This window comes from Amphiprion ocellaris, chromosome 11 (assembly GCF_022539595.1).
Source record: "Amphiprion ocellaris isolate individual 3 ecotype Okinawa chromosome 11, ASM2253959v1, whole genome shotgun sequence".
Classification (NCBI taxonomy): domain Eukaryota; kingdom Metazoa; phylum Chordata; class Actinopteri; family Pomacentridae; genus Amphiprion; species Amphiprion ocellaris.
Genome location: NC_072776.1, coordinates 11,887,159 through 11,906,784, shown reverse-complemented (window position 1 = coordinate 11,906,784; position 19,626 = coordinate 11,887,159). Strand labels below are relative to the sequence as shown.

Genomic DNA, 19,626 nt, shown 5'->3' with positions numbered 1-19,626 from the left:
CAGTCATCCCTGAAGTTTTACATTAAAATCTTTACTTGTGTTGTGAACTTTGGTAAGAAGCAGAAACTTTAGCGTTGCCATGGATACATGAGTGTTAAAGTCTGTCCATGTTTCCATTTTGGGAAATGAAGTCCAGCAGATGAGTTTGTTTTTACTGGCAGCTACTATTCAGTCTGAGATATTAAGAATAAATAAATGTGCATAATGTGGAAATGACCAGATTTTATTTTTATTAATTTCTACAGCTGCTACATGGAAAGTTCCCGAATGTGGAGGAATTTAGGATCACAATCACAGACAATAAATATTATCTGAAAGTCGGGTTTTTATTGTTTATCAGCACAATACAAAAAGATTAATGTTAGACATATTCCAGTTAAGACTCTAGAATATCATGATTTATGTAAATTTACCTCAATAATATGAATGTTCAGGTTAAGATTGTGCAGTGATATTTATTATGTAAGTTTAGCTGATTAAAGTTTATGACTCTGCACTACAATATTATTTAAATTTACATCATTATTATAATATTTAGGGCCAGACCCCTGACATGAGGAAAAAGACTTTATTGAAGACTACAATGAGAAAAACTAGCAGACGGCTGCATTCAAGGTGAGCTCTGAACATTTGATCTGGAACAGGAATTCAATAACAGCAGCATGAGCTTCATTTCAGTCTGTAGCTGCTGAATTCATGGATGAATCATCTGGCACTAGAGAGGAAGACCATCAAACATCCACGTCAGCTGATGGAGGTCCAAGAGTCTCACCCAACAAACAACCTACAGAGTGAAGACCTCTAACCTGATTGGACGGCCTCCTATTCAGCCACGTGTCAACAAATGCCTCTAAGCTGATTTGTTTTCTAAAATAAATCTAGTTTGAGTCCTAATCTATGCCTGTGTGTTTGCGTCTTTACACGGCTGTTAACAGTTTAGGCTGTTAGATTGTTCCAGATAAGACAAGTACAAGATTCTTCAGAGCCGTTCTACCACGAGCCTGACAGGAAGAACTCCAACAGCTACTGAATGTTCCTGTGGTCCCCTCAAGGCTACAGGAGGAGCCCTATGAGGACGAGCCGGTCCACCTGATGGCAGCCAGTCGCTGCGGTTCAAAGCCAACACCGACTACGTGGACTTCTACTGGACCACATGGAGACCTTCAGACCAGACCAACAAGATCACCGACTCCCCAACATGTGAGTCTGAGGATGCCGCCGAGCCTCGGCCCAGCCGGCCTCCTGTCTGTGGGTGTTTGAGTGCTGAGAGGTTTGTGGATGCATGTGAACGTGTCTGTGTTGAAACAGCAGCTTTGGACTCAGTAACGCCGGGAAAAACCAAGAGCTCCTTTATTTGTGACTTCCACTAAAAAACTGATGAAAATAAATTTGTCAGGGTTCTGACTGATAACAGATTATTAAATAATGAAAATAACACTTTAAGTATTCCTTTAAACAATCCTTTTAGGTCTACATTTCCTTTACACTGACTTCTTGGTATATGTACAAGGATTTTGTGTGGAATATACCATTAAGCCCAATGTTCAAGGGTTCTTTTCGGAATATACCATTAAACCAACCTTTTAGGGAAATGTTCCAAGATGTTGGGGAGAATATACCATCAGATAAACCTTTTAGGTCTACATTGGAAGATTTTAGATTAGAATATTACTCCAAACCATCCTTTAGGTCTACATTTAAGGTGGAATACTCCTTTACACCAAGATTTTTTGGTCTACATTGAAGGATTTTAGGTGGAATATTCCTTTGAACATTTTAAGTTTATGTTCAAGGATGTTGGGTGGAATATACCATCAGACCAACCTCCAAGGTCTACAGTAGTCAATTTTAGGTGGAATATACCATTAAACTCAACTTTTAGGTGTACAATTTTAGGTGGAACTTTCTTCCAAACCATCTTTTAGTCTACATTTAAGGATGTTTAGGATGGTATATTCTTCCAAACCAACTTCTCAGGTCTACATTTCAGGTGGAATATTCCTTCATACTAACTTTTTTGGTCTACATTGAAGCATTTTTTCTAAACCACCTGAAAGGGTGGTTTAGAAAAAATATATTTGTCTATATTTGAGGTTTTAGGTGGAATATTCCTTTTAACCAGCCCCTCAGGTCTCTTTGAGGATTTTGGATGGAATACTCGGTTAAACCAACATTTTAGGTGCATGTCCAAGGATTTTTGGTGGAATGTTCCTTTAAGGTGGATGTGTGAGGACCTTGTAGGTAGAATACTTCCTGAAACCAACCTTTTAGGTCAACATTCAAAGATTTAAGGTGGAATATTCCTTTAAACTAACTTAAGTTTCATGTTTTGATCATTATCAAGTGAGAAACCTCAATCCAGACTCCTGATAATGACGTTTGAGATTTATGCTGCTGTTATTTGTTTAGTCCAGACTAAATGACAGAAATCCACAACTGTAATTTTATTTCAGGACTCGGTTATTAAATGTCAAAACAATCCATGTGACTCTAGAAACTCAACAGCTTTACAAACTCTAAGATTAAACTCTCCACAAGGATCCAAAATAACTTCTACATGAGAGCTTTAATTATTCTTCATCTACTTCCTAAAAAGTTTAGTCAATAAAAAAAGACAAAAACGAATATTTTCAGCTGAACTAAAGACAGACTTTGTGATTTTTCTGCTCACATGTTGTGTTGTTGTAAACTTACTCTTTCAAATAAATAGCTGCCTAACCCCCTGGAAACCAGTGTTTGTCCTGTTTTTGTGTTGCTCCTCGGCGACCCCAGACAGCCGGGTCCTAATGTTTTTTGAGCAACACACCATACTATGACGTTTTTACAATGAGGGTTCTACTATGGAACCAGTTTGACATGTTCAGGTGTTCTTTGTGTGAAAACTCAGAGATTTCAGGTATCAGAAGGTGGTTTTCAACTTTCTTTGTTAACTTTCTGCTTCAACTTTAAACTAAATTTCCTTGACTAACCCAGCCCTCTGGACTTCCAGTAAGCTGTGTTCCTATTGGCTGTCCAGGTGGCTGCTTGGTGTTATCAGGAACACCTGAGCAGCTATCCAGGTGGCTGCTTGGTGTTATCAGGAACACCTGAGCAGCTCAGTGTCTTCCTGCTTTATTTAGCTGCAGACAAACATTTCCTCTGTTTCTCTTCACCACTGAACTGGGTTTGGCATCATTGCTTTAGTTTATTCTTTAGGCGTTGGCTTGCAGCTTCCAGCAGTAAAATAGACTTTAATGTGTTTCTTGGTGTTTTAGAGCTTTGTACTGGATAGTTTTCTTGGTAAATGTGGTTCTTTAGCCACAGTTAGCACATGGTGCTAATGTGTGCAGTGATTAGTGGATTTGGTACAGCTGAGTTGTGTCTTTATCTTGGCTGTAGTGAGTCTTCAGAGGTTTTTGGTCAGACACATTCTGTATTCTTGTTTGTGAACCAGTGTTGGTTGTCCAGAAGGTAAGAGTTCCTGTCCTGATTCTCTGTTTAAAGAGGTTCTCTGGTAGGCTGCAGGAGACTTTAGCGTTTGGGTTGTGCTAGTTTTGTTTTTGTACGGTTTCATTTGGACGACTATCTTGAGGCCCCTCCATGTGGTTTAGTGAAGTTTTCTGGAACAGTTCTACATAGCAACCTGCAGCAGAAGAGACTTTGAGAGTTTTTAGGAAGTTCTGGAGACCAGACTTTAGAGCAGCAGAAACATTTGTCAGCAGTTTGAGCAGGAGAAGGTGAGCTTCAGAGTAGAAATGAGAAGGAAACCTTCTTGACCCGTGTGGTGAGGTCCTGTACCAAGAGTTTGAGCCGGTTGTGAAGAGTCTGTAGTTCTTTGGACTGAAAGCACAAGAAGAATCGACTCATTAAAGGAGAAAACAGAAGATATTGTTGGTTCTTCTGTCGCTCTGCAGTTTCCTTAGACTGAATATCAAGTTTATATTTTAAATGATTTACCATGTGAGCCCCAGAAGACTTCAATAAACTCCCTCCATCCCCTGGACACAACATATTTTATTACCATGTTAAATCTTCTTTTTTTTCTTTTTTTTGTTTTAATCATAGTTTTAGCATAGTTTTTTCTTGTTGCTTGTTTAGTTTTGTCATCTGTGTGAAAGGTGCTAAACAAATAAAGTGTAATTGATAAACTGAATAACTGACTAACTCATGATTGTGACAACAGAAGTATTTTCATTGTGATTTAAGGGTTTATTTCATTTTCAAGGTTGGGGTTAAAATCTTGACAGAAAAAGAAGATTAAAGAAATAAACTACATAACAAGCAATTAAATCAAAGGAAAAAAGCCTTTAATACAATAAAACTTAAAAGTTTTATTATTAAAAAGTATTTTTTAAATGTTTAATATTCTTTTTGTTTAATTGTATTTTTTAAATGTTTAATATTCTTCTTGTTTAATTGTATTTTTTAAATGCGTAATTATCGAAAATATTTTATCTGTAATTTTCAGTGTTTGTATTTTAAAAATTTTGTTTAATTTCATACTTACATGTATTGTATCTTGTTTAATTATCTAATTCAATATTTTGTCTGTTTAATATAGTTAAACATTAAATACAATTAAATGATATTAAACAGACAAAATATTGAATTAGATAATTAAACAAGATACAATACATGTAAGTATGAAATTAAACAAAATTTTTAAAATACAAACACTGAAAATTACAGATAAAATATTTTCGATAATTACGCATTTAAAAAATACAATGAAACAAGAATATTAAACACAAAAAAAATACAAAACATTTAATTAGATCATTAACCTTTAAAAAGACAAAACATTTAATTAAAAAATTAAATGTTTAATTAGAAAAATACATCTTAAAGACAATAAAACATCAAATAGGAATTAAACAGAAAATACAATGAAGCATTTAAAAAGAAAATTAAACATTAAAAGGTGGTAAAACATTTAAAAAGAAAATCCTTAAAGATTTAATCGAAAAATTAAATATTGGGAAAGAAAAAGAAACTCAAACAAGCCGATAAAACATTTGAAAAAACAATTAAACATTAAAAAGACAAAACATTTTGAAATCAAATCAGACATTAGAAAAGAATAAAAGGTGAGAAAAGAGCAAAACTAAACGTTTAAGAAGAATCAAACTAAAGACAAAACATTTGAAGACACCAGTTAGACTTTAGAAGATCAAATTAAACAGAAGAGACAATAAAACGATCAAAAAGAGCAAAAACAGATAAAGGTATTAAAGAGTTTTCTAGTCCGAAATGAAAACATCAAGTTGTTTCTTCAAACATTTCCTCTTTCTATGTTCTTGGTTTGATTGTAGACAGATTTATTAAGTGCTCATTTCAGAAAACTGCTTTCCAGATAAAGTCTACTAGTAGTTGAAGGCATTGATCAAACTAATGTTACCTTCTGATCTCCACAAACTTTACTGTTCAGTGAAGAGAATCAAAGTTTGTTGAGGATTTCTAAAAAACCCACAGGTGAAGGTCTGAGAAGAACTCGGATGGTCTAAATGTGAAATCAAGACTCATGGTCACAAGTTTTAAGGCTTCTGTTAACCAGAAAGTTCAAACTAACACAGAAGTACTGAGAAACTTTTAAAATTTCAGTCCTCAGACTGTCTGAAGGTTCAAACTAACAGAGAACTACTCAAGAACTTTTAAGATTTCAGTCCTCAGACTGTGGAAAGGTTCAAACCAACAGAGAACTACTCAGGAACTTAGAAGATATCAGTCCTTGGACTGTCTGAAAGTTCAATCTAACAGAGAACTACTGTGGAACTTAGAAAATTTCAGCCCTCAGACTGTGTGAAAGCTCAGGTCCTGAGGACTCAGGAGGTCTGGAGGCTTGGAAAGTCTTGGAACTGAGGGTTCAACCCTCCAGCACAAAGGCTGAAGTCCAACCTCCTGAGAAAAACGGTCGAGTCGAGACTCGAGTTAAAAAAAAACTCGAATACGACAAAAAATAGATGATAAATGCGCAAAAAAAAGAAGAATTAGTATCTGAGCGAATAGCTCAGGAGGATAAGAGACAGACTACCAACTGGAAGGTAGCCGGTTCAAGACCCGCCACTGGCAGTTTTCTTTCTTTGTCTTTGTCAGAATTTTGAGAAAATTTAAGAAGTGTCTGGTCTTGAACCAGCGACCTGCAGCTCCATAGGCAAATCCTTAACTCACTGAGCTACAGATCAGATGAAAATAAAATGATTTCGTCGTCCCTTTGTCATCGTAGTTTCCAAGTGACCACATGGGTGGAGCCAAGGCGGAGTCTGGGTGGAGTCAGGGCGGAGAGTAGGCGGGGAGGTGGGTGGCGGCCTCCCCCCTCTACTCCCCCACCACCCACCACACCTTCCCCCACCCGACGAGTTCCTCGAGTCTCCACGAGTTCTTCGAGTCTCGACAGGTTTTCCCGAGTTTCTGGAGTTTCCACGAGGTCGGAGGCAGAACAAGTTGTCATGAAGAGGTGTTGAAGTCAGCGACGAGGATGGTGTGACTTTTTACAGTGACTAGAAGGAAGACGACTAGAAGAGCAGGTCTTTAACCACCATCCATAAAATCCATGGAGTTGACTCCAGAGAAATGAAGGGAGGTCAACGTTTATCAACCTCCATCCAGATGTTCAACTTGCTATCTTTACTTGGAGATTTTTAGCACCACAAACCTTTAGTATCACACTTTATTATCATTTATTAGGACTTTCATGGAATCCACCAGCAGATTTACTTTTTGTTGAGAAACTTTATTCTTGTCGTCGTGGGGCTGCAGTATTTAAAACTGTTCCTTCTATTTGACCTTATGTTTATTAGTTTTAGTGGAGAAAGTTTGAATTGTCAATTAGTCTCTTAAAAACTAAATAATAAATTGGATTAGTCAAGAGGTTTAAATTTCTTATTTTGTCATATTTTAAAGATGACAAAAGAATATAAAAATAAAGCATCTTGAGACAATTTGACCTGTAATTGGCATTATATAAATAAAATTGAATTAAAATTGTATGTATCTTGTAATGTTTGAGTAATTCAGCCATATATGTTGGAAAACACATTTTCTTTGACCATTAATCTGTTGATTGTTTTCTCCAGTAATTCATTTCTTGTTTTGGTTTATAAAATGTCAAACCTTGTATATATTGTAAATATTATTACTATTGTTCTATTATTCTTTTATTCTTATCACTATGTCTACTGTTACATAAGCTGCTGTAACAATGTAAATTTCCCCTGGAGTGGGGAGAAATAAAGAACTTTATCTTATCTTATCTTATCTTAAACCCAAATATATTCAGTTTACTGTCATAAAAACCAAAAAGATTTACATTCATGATGCAGGAATCAGACAGTTTTTCACTTTTTATCTTAGTTTAGTCAGAAAGATAGTTGATAATGTGTGAATTGTTGCAGCTTGTGAGCTGTAGAAGGTTTTAATCTTTGGGGCCGAGTGTCAAAAAACATTTAGAAACCAACATCAACAAAACACTCAAAGATTTGAACATCATTAAAGGGAAATCCAACTGTTGCATGACAACGTCTAATTAAAGGACATTTATTTCCAACGTAAATGTGTGATATTCATCCTCTGGAGCTTTCTCTTCACATCGTCTTCCACCTGGACTGGTTTGGTCGGGAGCATGTGCAACAAACATTTGAAAAGCTGCACTTTAACATCAATGAATGACACAGAAGTTTAATCTCTACATAAATGAGACTGAGTCTGGATGTGCTGCTCTGTTATTAATTCCTAAGTTTAGGGAAAGTTAAAACAAAAGAGGACAGTTCAGATAAGACTTGAGAATGAGCTTATTTTGAACAAACATCTCAGACTTTCTGAGCTTCAGCACCTCTAGCAAGATATTTTAACAACAATCAACTCAAGAGATCCAGAAGTTGGAGAGAGTTAGCTTTAGCTGAGCCAAAGAACATGTGGGACGCTAACCCAGCAAACATTTCAGACTTTTCTCTGTGAATTCTGAGAAATAATTTCCTATTTAATGACAGAGCTACACATCTTAACTCAGTCTCATTAAAACAGACTCTAATTCAGTGTCATCCATCCATATTAAAGTGCAGTTACCCAAAATGTTTGTTGCATGAGCTCCAACAAAACCTGTCCAGGTAGAAGGCCACTTTGACAAACAGGAAGTGGAAGATTCCAAGCAGATTTATAGAAGGGGGAACCAGACTGTACTAAGTGTGGTCGAGTATAGAGGGGTGTTTTGTGGGTTTTTAAGGCTGATAATGATTATTAGTGAGACATCTGGAGTAGATATTCATTTGCAGTAAATGAAAGTATTTAAAATTTTGGAGTTAAACTTCGAAGAACACAAACTCTAACAGAAAACTTTGTTGATACGTTTTTGTTTTGTTTACAGATGTTAAGTTAAAGGAGTTTTATTCGTGACGTATAACCAATCAAATCACTCCAGAAGACAGAGCGACCACAGGTAGATTAAGGTTCAGAGCCAAAGTAGCACCATTTTTAAATTGATTTATTACCGTAAATCAGTAAAAAATAAAATATTGATAATCAGTAAATCAGTCAGCCCACAATTACTACAATTCTACAATGTATGTCTCTTTCCTTTGACTTGTTATTTGTACAATATACAATGTATATGATGGCGTTTTTTCATCCCAAAGGCTATACTATGATGTTTTCTAAGAGACATACGATGCTACTCTGTTTGTTCTGGCCCTGCACTCCTCCTCTGTTGTTTTCTGGATTGTACTCAGCTGCATGCCTTCGTCCACCCGGCCTCCGTTGACTCGTCCCGCCTGCCGTCTCTGGAGCTGAAGCTGGATTGGAACAGACCAAAGTACAGTCCAATCACGATTCCAGCTGCCTCTCAAAAGGCTCCTTCATCTGGCAGGTGGCAGCACTTCTTCTGAGGGGAAGCTGAACTGGCCCGGCAGAACTTTGGAGATGTGTTCCAGTGGTTGGTGGATGTGTGGGGAGATAGAGAGGGACCTTTGAATTGTTCAGAAAGGAAAACAGGAAACCCATTGGTAGTTTTAGTTTAGGGTGCTACTGCAGTGTGTTTTTGGGTTTTAAGAGGTGAACAGGAAGAGGTTTTTTTCGTATTGATTGTCTTTTACTTTGTTCCTGGTTGGAATGCCCATTAATGTCAACATGAAGTTCACTTTTAGTTCTGTTTATTTATTTTTATTTTACTAACACCCATTTGCTTTTAACCCCCTCACATGTTGTGTTGTTGTAAATTTCCTCTTTCAAATAAATACTCGTCTAGCCCTCTGGAAACCAGCATTTGGACTGTTTTGGTGTTGCTACTCACCTTGAGCCACATGCTATACTATGGCATTTTTTGGACCAAAGGATATACTATGACCTTTTTTGGACCAAAGGCTATACTATGACGTTTTTAGAGCGACATGCTATACGATGACGTTTTTTGGACAACATGCTATACTATTACGTTTTTTGGGCGACATACTATACTATGATGTTCTTTGGACGACATGCTATACTATGACGTTTTCAGAGTGACATGCTATACTATGACGTTTGTTGGATAAAAAGCTATACTATGACGTTTTTAAAGTGACATGCTATACTATGACGTTTTCAGACCAAAGGCTATACTATGATGTATTTTTTTATTATCTGTGATTATTTCATTATTTCTTTATTGTAAAAATAAAGTTTGAGGCATAAAGACTCATTTAGTTATTTTAATCCTGAAATCTTTGATGTAGCAGAACTAAACTTCCATTTTCCTTCTTGTACTTCTGATACTAGAACTAAACGTATCTTCAACATGGATCATCTGGTTTTAATGAATCAGCAGCAACATCACAACAACAAATGAGACAATTTTCAACAAATTAATGAAACTGATGTCATTTAAAACTATCAGAGTCTGTTTTAGTGTCAAGTTAAAGCTGATTACTGACAACTAGAACATTAACGTTACTGTTTTAATCACATTTAAGTTTCCTGAACATTACATTAATGTCAACCAGCCACAGTTTTATGAACTTAATGAACCACATTACAGGAACACAACACACTTCAGCTGTTTACATGAAACTCAACACATTAGCTTGATGCTACGTTAGCTTTAATCAGGCTACGACTGAGCAGCTAGCTCGGTTAGCATCGCTAATTCACATTAAAGCTAATATTTACTGGATGCTAACTCTCTTCTCTGGTCAACACACACACAAATAAACTCCATCGACATCTGGAGTGCACGGTACAAATTATATCTGACACTACAGGTCTATATGAAGTGCATTAAAACTGGCACCAATAAGAAAATAAACATTAACTTACTGAACTATCAGAGCCCTTTCCAGTGTCTGCTGGTAGAATCAGCCGAAGCGCCACGGTGACCATTTGACTTCAGCCGTACTAGGAGCTGGCGTCCGGTAGGAATCCTGTGATTAGTGATGGTCCTCTGATACCCGAGGTTTCGACACATGCGCTGTAGCTCATGAAGCAAACGTATTGAGCCACTGTGCCGAGGCGTGTTTTGGTCACGTGACTCGTGACGTTTGAATCACTTCAGTGACGTTTGAAGCACTCAACTGCTTCGAATCACCTGATTGGTTCGGTTTGTTATGCGACTCACTGGGCGGGATCGAGTGTGTTCCGGGATAGGAAATCCCTTAGTGTCGTTCATTTCAATGATTTTCCGCAGAATAGGTTGGTTTTGTTGCTGTCGTTAGTTGCTTTGACAGTTAGTAGTGTATATATATATATATATATATATGTATATATATATATATATATATATATATATATATATATATATATATGTATATGTATATGTATATGTATATGTATATGTATATGTATATGTATATATATATATATATATATATATATATATATACATATATATATATATAGATAGATAGATAGATAGATAGATAGATAGTTGTCAGAATTTTGAGAAATTTAAGAAGTGTCTGGTCTTGAACCAGCGACCTGCAGCTCCATAGGCAATTCCTTAACTCACTGAGCTACAGATCAGATGAAAATAAAATGATTTCGTCGTCCCTTTGTCATCGTAGTTTCCAAGTGACCACATGGGTGGAGCCAAGGCGGAGTCTGGTGGAGTCAGGGCGGAGAGTAGGCGGGGAGGTGGGTGGCGGCCTCCCCCCCTCTACTCCCCCACCACCCACCACACCTTCCCCCCACCCGACGAGTTCCTCGAGTCTCCACGAGTTCTTCGAGTCTCGACAGGTTTTCCCGAGTTTCTGGATTTTCCACGAGGTCGGAGGCAGAACAAGTTGTCATGAAGAGGTGTTGAAGTCAGCGACGAGGATGGTGTGACTTTTTACAGTGACTAGAAGGAAGACGACTAGAAGAGCAGGTCTTTAACCACCATCCATAAAATCCTGGAGTTGACCTCAGAGAAATGAAGGGAGGTCAACGTTTATCAACCTCCATCCAGATGTTCAACTTGCTACTCTTTACTTGGAGATTTTTAGCACCACAAAACCCTTTAGTATCACACTTATTATCATTTATTAGGACTTTCATGGAATCCACCAGCAGATTTACTTTTTGTTGAGAAACTTTATTCTTGTCGTCGTGGGGCTGCCAGTATTTAAAACTGTTCCTTCTATTTGACCTTATGTTTATTAGTTTTAGTGGAGAAAGTTTTGAATTGTCATTAGTCTCTTAAAAACTAAATAATAAATTGGACTTAGTCAAGAGGTTTAAATTTCTTATTTTTGTCATATTTTAAAGATGACAAAAGAATATAAAATAAAAGCATCTTGAGACAATTTGACCTGTAATTGGCAATTATATAAATAAAATTGAATTAAAATTTTATGTATCTTGTAATGTTTGAGTAATCTCAGCCATATATGTTGGAAAAACACATTTTTCTTTGACCATTAATCTGTTGATTGTTTTCTCCAGTAATTCATTTCTTGTTTTGGTTTATAAAATGTCAAACCCAAATATATTCAGTTTACTGTCATAAAAACCAAAAAGATTTACATTCATGATGCAGGAATCAGACAGTTTTTCACTTTTTATCTTAGTTTAGTCAGAAAGATAGTTGATAATGTGTGAATTGTTGCAGCTTGTGAGCTGTAGAAGGTTTTAATCTTTGGGGGCCGAGTGTCAAAAAACATTTAGAAACCAACATCAACAAAACACCTCAAAGATTTGAACATTCATTAAAGGGAAATCCAACTGTTGCATGACAACGTCTAATTAAAGGACATTTATTTCCAACGTAAATGTGTGATATTCATCCTCTGGAGCTTTCTCTTCACATCGTCTTCCACCTGGACTGGTTTTGGTCGGGCGCATGTGCACACAAACATTTGAAAAAGCTGCACTTTTAAATCAATGAATGACACAGAAGTTTAATCTCTACATAAATGAGACTGAGTCTGGACTGTGCTGCTTCTGTTATTAATTCCTAAGTTTAGGGAAAGTTAAAACAAAAACGAGGACATGTTCAGATATAAGACTGAGAATGAGGCTTATTTTGAACAAACATCTCAGACTTTCTGACGCTTCAGCACCTCTAGACAAGATATTTTAACAACAAGTCAACTCAAGAGATCCAGAAGTTTGGAGAGAGTTAGCTTTAGCTGAGCACAAAGAACATGTGGGACGCTAACCCAGCAAACATTTCAGACTTTTCTCTGTGAATTCTGAGAATAATTTCCTATTTAATGACAGAGCTAACATCTTAACTCAGTCTCCATTAAAACAGACTCTAATTCAGTGTCATCCCATCATATTAAAGTGCAGTTACCCAAAATGTTTGTTGCATGAACTCCAACAAAACCTGTCCAGGTAGAAGGCCACTTTGACAAACAGGAAGTGGGAAGATTCCAAGCAGATTTATAGAAGGGGGAACCAGACTGTAATAAGTGTGGTCGAGTATAGAGGGGTGTTTTGTGGGTTTTTAAGGCTGATAATGATTATTAGTGAGACATCTGGAGTAGATATTCATTTGCAGTAAATGAAAGTATTTATAATTTTGGAGTTAAACTTCGAAGAACACAAACTCTAACAGAAAACTTTGTTGATACGTTTTTGTTTTGTTTACAGATGTTAAGTTAAAGGAGTTTTATTCGTGACGTATAACCAATCAAATCACTCCAGAAGACAGAGCGACCACAGGTAGATTAAGGTTCAGAGCCAAAGTAGCACCATTTTTAAATTGATTTATTACCGTAAATCAGTAAAAAATAAAATATTGATAATCAGTAAATCAGTCAGCCCACAATTACTACAATTCTACAATGTATGTCTCTTTCCTTTGACTTGTTATTTGTACAATATACAATGTATATGATGGCGTTTTTTCATCCCAAAGGCTATAATATGATGTTTTCTAAGAGACAATGTGCTACTCTGTTTGTTCTGGCCCTGCACTCCTCCTCTGTTGTTTTCTGGATTGTACTCAGCTGCATGCCTTCGTCCACCAGGCCTCCGTTGACTCGTCCCGCCTGCCGTCTCTGGAGCTGAAGCTGGATTGGAACAGACCAAAGTACAGTCCAATCACGATGCCAGCTGCCTCTCAAAAGGCTCCTTCATCTGGCGGCACTTCTTCTGAGGGGAAGCTGAACTGGCCCGGCAGAACTTTGGAGATGTGTTCCAGTGGTTGGTGGATGTGTGGGGAGATAGAGAGGGACCTTTGAATTGTTCAGAAAGGAAAACAGGAAACCCATTGGTAGTTTTAGTTTAGGGTGCTACTGCAGTGTGTTTTTGGGTTTTAAGAGGTGAACAGGAAGAGGTTTTTTTCGTATTGATTGTCTTTTACTTTGTTCCTGGTTGGAATGCCCATTAATGTCAACATGAAGTTCACTTTTAGTTCTGTTTATTTATTTTTATTTTACTAACACCCATTTGCTTTTAACCCCCTCACATGTTGTGTTGTTGTAAATTTCCTCTTTCAAATAAATACTCGTCTAGCCCTCTGGAAACCAGCATTTGGACTGTTTTGGTGTTGCTACTCACCTTGAGCCACATGCTATACTATGGCATTTTTTGGACCAAAGGATATACTATGACCTTTTTTGGACCAAAGGCTATACTATGACGTTTTTAGAGCGACATGCTATACGATGACGTTTTTTGGACAACATGCTATACTATTACGTTTTTTGGGCGACATACTATACTATGATGTTCTTTGGACGACATGCTATACTATGACGTTTTCAGAGTGACATGCTATACTTTGATATTTTGTTGAACGACATGCTATACTATGACGTTTGTTGGATAAAAAGCTATACTATGACGTTTTTAAAGTGACATGCTATACTATGACGTTTTCAGACCAAAGGCTATACTATGATGTATTTTTTTATTATCTGTGATTATTTCATTATTTCTTTATTGTAAAAATAAAGTTTGAGGCATAAAGACTCATTTAGTTATTTTAATCCTGAAATCTTTGATGTAGCAGAACTAAACTTCCATTTTCCTTCTTGTACTTCTGATACTTGAACTAAACGTATCTTCAACACGGATCATCTGGTTTTAATGAATCAGCAGCAACATCACAACAACAAATGAGACAATTTTCAACAAATTAATGAAACTGATGTCATTTAAAACTATCAGAGTCTGTTTTAGTGTCAAGTTAAAGCTGATTACTGACAACTAGAACATTAACGTTACTGTTTTAATCACATTTAAGTTTCCTGAACATTACATTAATGTCAACCAGCCACAGTTTTATGAACTTAATGAACCACATTACAGGAACACAACACACTTCAGCTGTTTACATGAAACTCAACACATTAGCTTGATGCTACGTTAGCTTTAATCAGGCTACGACTGAGCAGCTAGCTCGGTTAGCATCGCTAATTCACATTAAAGCTAATATTTACTGGATGCTAACTCTCTTCTCTGGTCAACACACACACAAATAAACTCCATCGACATCTGGAGTGCACGGTACAAATTATATCTGACACTACAGGTCTATATGAAGTGCATTAAAACTGGCACCAATAAGAAAATAAACATTAACTTACTGAACTATCAGAGCCCTTTCCAGTGTCTGCTGGTAGAATCAGCCGAAGCGCCACGGTGACCATTTGACTTCAGCCGTACTAGGAGCTGGCGTCCGGTAGGAATCCTGTGATTAGTGATGGTCCTCTGATACCCGAGGTTTCGACACATGCGCTGTAGCTCATGAAGCAAACGTATTGAGCCACTGTGCCGAGGCGTGTTTTGGTCACGTGACTCGTGACGTTTGAATCACTTCAGTGACGTTTGAAGCACTCAACTGCTTCGAATCACCTGATTGGTTCGGTTTGTTATGCGACTCACTGGGCGGGATCGAGTGTGTTCCGGGATAGGAAATCCCTTAGTGTCGTTCATTTCAATGATTTTCCGCAGAATAGGTTGGTTTTGTTGCTGTCGTTAGTTGCTTTGACAGTTAGTAGTGTATATATATATATATATATATATATATATATATATATATATATATATATATATATATATATATATATAGATAGATAGATAGATAGATAGATAGATAGATAGATAGATAGATAGATAGATAGATAGATAGATAGATAGATAGATAGATAGAGCTGCAGCAGGAGCCAATCAGGAAAAGGTCCTGTGCATGGCATAATTTCCATTTGCTGCCGGGTAACAAGATAACTACAAATGTTATTTTTATTTCACCGGTATTTACACTGGAAAACTCAGGGCAAGCCCTCATGTACAATGATGCTGCTGTAGAAAATATAATTACACTATTGTTGTCCTTGAAGTGCATGCCTGTAGGAGCCAATGCCCAATTTCAATGGAATGGAAAATTACTTGAATGCATTCAAATTATGATTGACTTTGGTAAGTGACTGTTTCACAGGTTCAGTGTAGGCTGTGTGATACCAGGCTCATCTGTGCTGTGTGAACAGGTTTTTTTCAGGGCTGTGGAGATAGTAAAAGAAGAAACCCCTTGAGTCCGAAAACTGTTGATAAATTGTTATTTCTATATAAAAAATCATATCCAGTTACACAAGCACACCCACTGAGCTGTTTTCAAGCACACCCTCTTTACCAACCTCTTTACCAATTAACACCATGACATACTTTATCAAAATCCACAATATAATCTGTATTTGCACCAGCCCCATGTGAAAATTACATCAGTCTGTATTTATAGAGCATCTCATGAATGTAGCAGCATTGTTTAAATGTTTCATACAGAATATAAGTGAAGAGTATATCGGGTTACAGACAAACATGGCAAATAAGAAACATGCTTTTCAATAGTTATTGTCATTATTATTACTAGTAATATTATCATTATTGTAGCCACTAGCACAGATACAATCATCTAGTGTAGTCAAACAGGAACGTGCACTGCGAATCAAATCCAAAACGATCCATGAACCAATCAGTATGAATCGATTGCACTTCATTTTAATGACCACTAGATGTCCTACTCGAGCACTGTGTGTCAGTGAAGCCTCGAGTAATTGAACCATGTTTTGAATGAAGTGTCGAAGCTTCAACAAAGCCTCGATCAGCCATCACTACCTGTGATCAGGTACGACTACCCACCCTGGACAGAAAGCCCCGCCCAGAGCCATTTGATTGACAGCTCAGTCCACCAAGTGAAAGCAGAGTCTTTTGTCTTTGTTTTTAGTTGGTGGACTGAGGAGTGCCAAAAGGAAAAGGCAAATGCAAAACGGAAAAGACAATGACGTAATGGGGAAAAAAAGGGAAAAAAGAGAAAAGGGAAAAGCAAAGACAAAATTTTCCTCTTTATTTTTTTTATTTCTTTATATTTTGACATTTATTTATTTATTTATTTATATTTATTTATTTCTCTTTATATTTCCACATTTATTTATTTATCTTTATATTTCCACATTTATTTATTTATTTATCTTTATATTTCCACATTTATTTCCTTATTTATTTATTTATTTATAATTTATTGTGACACTCCTGTGACTCCATACATTGGCAGGGCAATTTAGGTAGTGGCAACATGCAAATAGTTAATTTTTTTTTAAAGGGGCACAGATTTACAGTTAAATGTATTTCACAAATTGGCTTGAAACATAGATCCATAGGGAAGTCTGTTCATTTGTTCTATTTTTTAATGGTTATGATCTGACTGTAAAGGAATAAATCCCAAAAAAATTTAACACTTTGTTTTTGATGACTAAAATCATTAATATTGAAGAAGAATATATTAGTGGAAAATACTCTCTCCATAGATAATCACAGGTTAGCTAGAAAATGTTGCTGATTAAAGGAGCATTCACATACTCGACTTGTACGTAACTACTGTTGATTACTCTTGGTTTCTTGTATTCTTGACAACACACTTGGATGTTCAGTTGCCAGTGAAGACAAACTTTTCAGGTTAAAATCACTTTTTTATTCATTACGAAATCATGTTATGAAAATAATGACAACTAACCATATATCAGACAAATGTATCTTTCCATACATTAACAACAAAAGTTTGCTCTGTAGGATGTGACTTCTCAGCAGTCGCCAGAGCAGAACCGTCGTCTCTTTGTGCTCGGAGTGTGCTTCATCTCATCCTGGAAGTGGCCAGTTCCCACTGTTCTTTCACACTATAAAAATGTTTACAAGGCTTGCCACGTCTCCTCCCAGTGTTTACACACGAGAATCCATTTCAAATATTTTTCATTTGAGAGGGAGAAGTTCACATATATACCAGATTTAGTCTTTGTGTTACGCTTCCTGCCGTCTCCTCCGTCTATTAATAATTTACACAAAAGCTGTACATACTTACAGCAGGCCGCAGCCTGTTTCTGAAGGGATGTGCACATAGAAAAAAAGGAGCAACGTACAGAGAGGATGATCTTTACAAAGTCAGTGTGATAAGGTGGAGGTTAAGGTGTAACAAGCTGTTAGACTCTTGCCCATCGCAGTACATGCAACTGGACATTTTTCTCATTCAACCTTTATGGCATTCAAAATGAGGCTGTGACATTCTGCACCCAAGAACATACCTACTACAATTTCTTCCAGTCTTTTGCTTTAAAGAAACACACATTCAGCACAATTTCACAACAGGAACAGACATTAAAATATTCATGGAGTGAGTGTGAGTGTTTGTAATGACAGATGTTAGGATCAAGTATAATTATCTTAGCCAAAAAAGATGAATAACTTTGGGTGAAATGAGAGCAGGATTTACCATTCCTAACCTCCATCTGCATATTCTCTCCCCATCCAACAGCTGATAAACTTCACAAAATCAAGTTAGACCAGAGCTGGGATAGGAAGAGGCATCTGAAAAAACACTTAAGGCTTCATTTCTATCATTTAGCACGTTGCTACCAATAAGCAATGATTATATTCTTCCACCGTGTCATGACTTCCACTCATCGGCACTTACTGTATGCAGTTGTTCAAAGCAACATCTTTCACAACACTCATATTGCATTCTGATCAGACTAAACAATAGCTATATAACACGTTAGATTTAGAAAAATAAGCGATTGAGTCACCACAACATCATCTTGAAGCTACCGACGTTAAAAACTAAAGCACAACTGCTGGAATGAGCAGAAAAATAACACAAACTGCCTCTCCTCTAACACCACTGCTGTGTGCTTCTTCGTTAATGGAATAACAGGATCCGAACTGAGCTGGAACTCAAAAAATCAAGCTTTGAGGTGCAGCTGTAATGTGAGGACCTGCTCCTACAAATGTAACGACAATGCTTGTACGATAGATTTTTTTTTTTTTCAATGAAAAGTATAGGACCTGTAATACCCCAGGAGGCTCTGTGCACATAAAACATATTAGAGCTTGTTTGAATCAAACTTTGGGTCATCGGTTCTGTTCTATGGCACAAATGTAGGACAAACACAGCTAACATTCATCATTTTTGAGATTGACAAAATAAATTATGTTAATGGCACGCTGTAGTATCATACCATAACCACCTGCTGTACTGCGCTCAGGCGAGCTGGGTTTAAAGACTCACAAGTTCTGTCATACATACAAAACTCACTTCAAAAAACCAAGAATGCCCTTTAAAACGTTATTTGCTGTGGCAAGAAATCACAAGAGAAACAGACATGAGGCTTGTATCAGTCTTGTTGGAATTTCTCTCCATCGTTCCGGGAAATTTCGCATCCGTGTTTCTTTCATATTTCTCCATGAGCTAATAGAAAAGGGCAGCTCGCTTTCTTTCAACAGAAGCCGTACTGACACCAGCTCTGCGACCGTCGTTTACTGTCCTGCTGTCTCCTGTAGAGTGATTAAGCCACATGGGGAGTGAAGGGAGGGAGGGCTCACATGTTGTAAGCCACATATATGGGGTCCAGCTGGTCGGCCAGGAATCCATCTCTGAGGTGCATGCGTTGCTTCTCCCCTCGGGAGTTGATGGGGATGACGCCGGGGTCTACCACCACCACCACCCCTACGATGAGGTAGTGCTCCTCCAGGACAACGTTGGTGACCAGGGCCACCAGGTCCAAGGCCTCCTGCTCGGATCCCTCCAGCTCCACAACCACCACGAGGAGGTTGGTCCACGTGAACACCGCACTGGACAGGGGAGGAAAAGGGAAAAGAGGAAGACAAATAAAGAGAAGAGATAACAGGAAAGAGGTGAGATTGAAGAAGAGGAAAAGCAGAAAAGGTCAGGAGCAAAATTACAATTTTCAATTACATTTCACATATAAAATG

General features: G+C 37.2%; 1 protein-coding gene and 2 long non-coding RNA genes across 13 annotated transcripts in view; all 3 read right to left on the bottom strand.

The window, feature by feature from the left end:
* Positions 1–4,718: 4,718 nt before the first annotated feature.
* LOC129350036 (uncharacterized) lies at positions 4,719–10,691 on the bottom strand. Of its 2 annotated transcripts, XR_008603242.1 has the most exons (3): positions 10,261–10,685; positions 7,242–8,934; positions 4,719–7,089 (listed from the first exon to the last, which is right to left on the bottom strand). It is a non-coding gene; the product is annotated as an uncharacterized LOC129350036 (long non-coding RNA). The 2 variants fall into 2 exon arrangements; XR_008603241.1 differs by lacking the exon at positions 4,719–7,089 and having other exon boundaries at positions 10,261–10,691.
* A 2,424-nt stretch (positions 10,692–13,115) lies between these two features.
* On the bottom strand, positions 13,116–15,388 carry LOC129350073 (uncharacterized). Its single transcript, XR_008603295.1, has 2 exons — positions 14,958–15,388; positions 13,116–13,601 (listed from the first exon to the last, which is right to left on the bottom strand). It is a non-coding gene; the product is annotated as an uncharacterized LOC129350073 (long non-coding RNA).
* A 1,924-nt stretch (positions 15,389–17,312) lies between these two features.
* dip2a (disco-interacting protein 2 homolog A) overlaps positions 17,313–19,626 on the bottom strand; it is an 88,019-nt gene continuing 85,705 nt past the window's right edge. For all 10 annotated transcript variants that reach the window (XM_035943803.2, XM_035943804.2, XM_055015532.1 and 7 more), the window contains one exon: positions 17,313–19,485. In XM_035943803.2, coding sequence (XP_035799696.2) covers positions 19,233–19,485 — 253 coding nt within the window. In that variant the 3' untranslated portion in view covers positions 17,313–19,232. The remainder of the gene's footprint in view (positions 19,486–19,626) is intronic.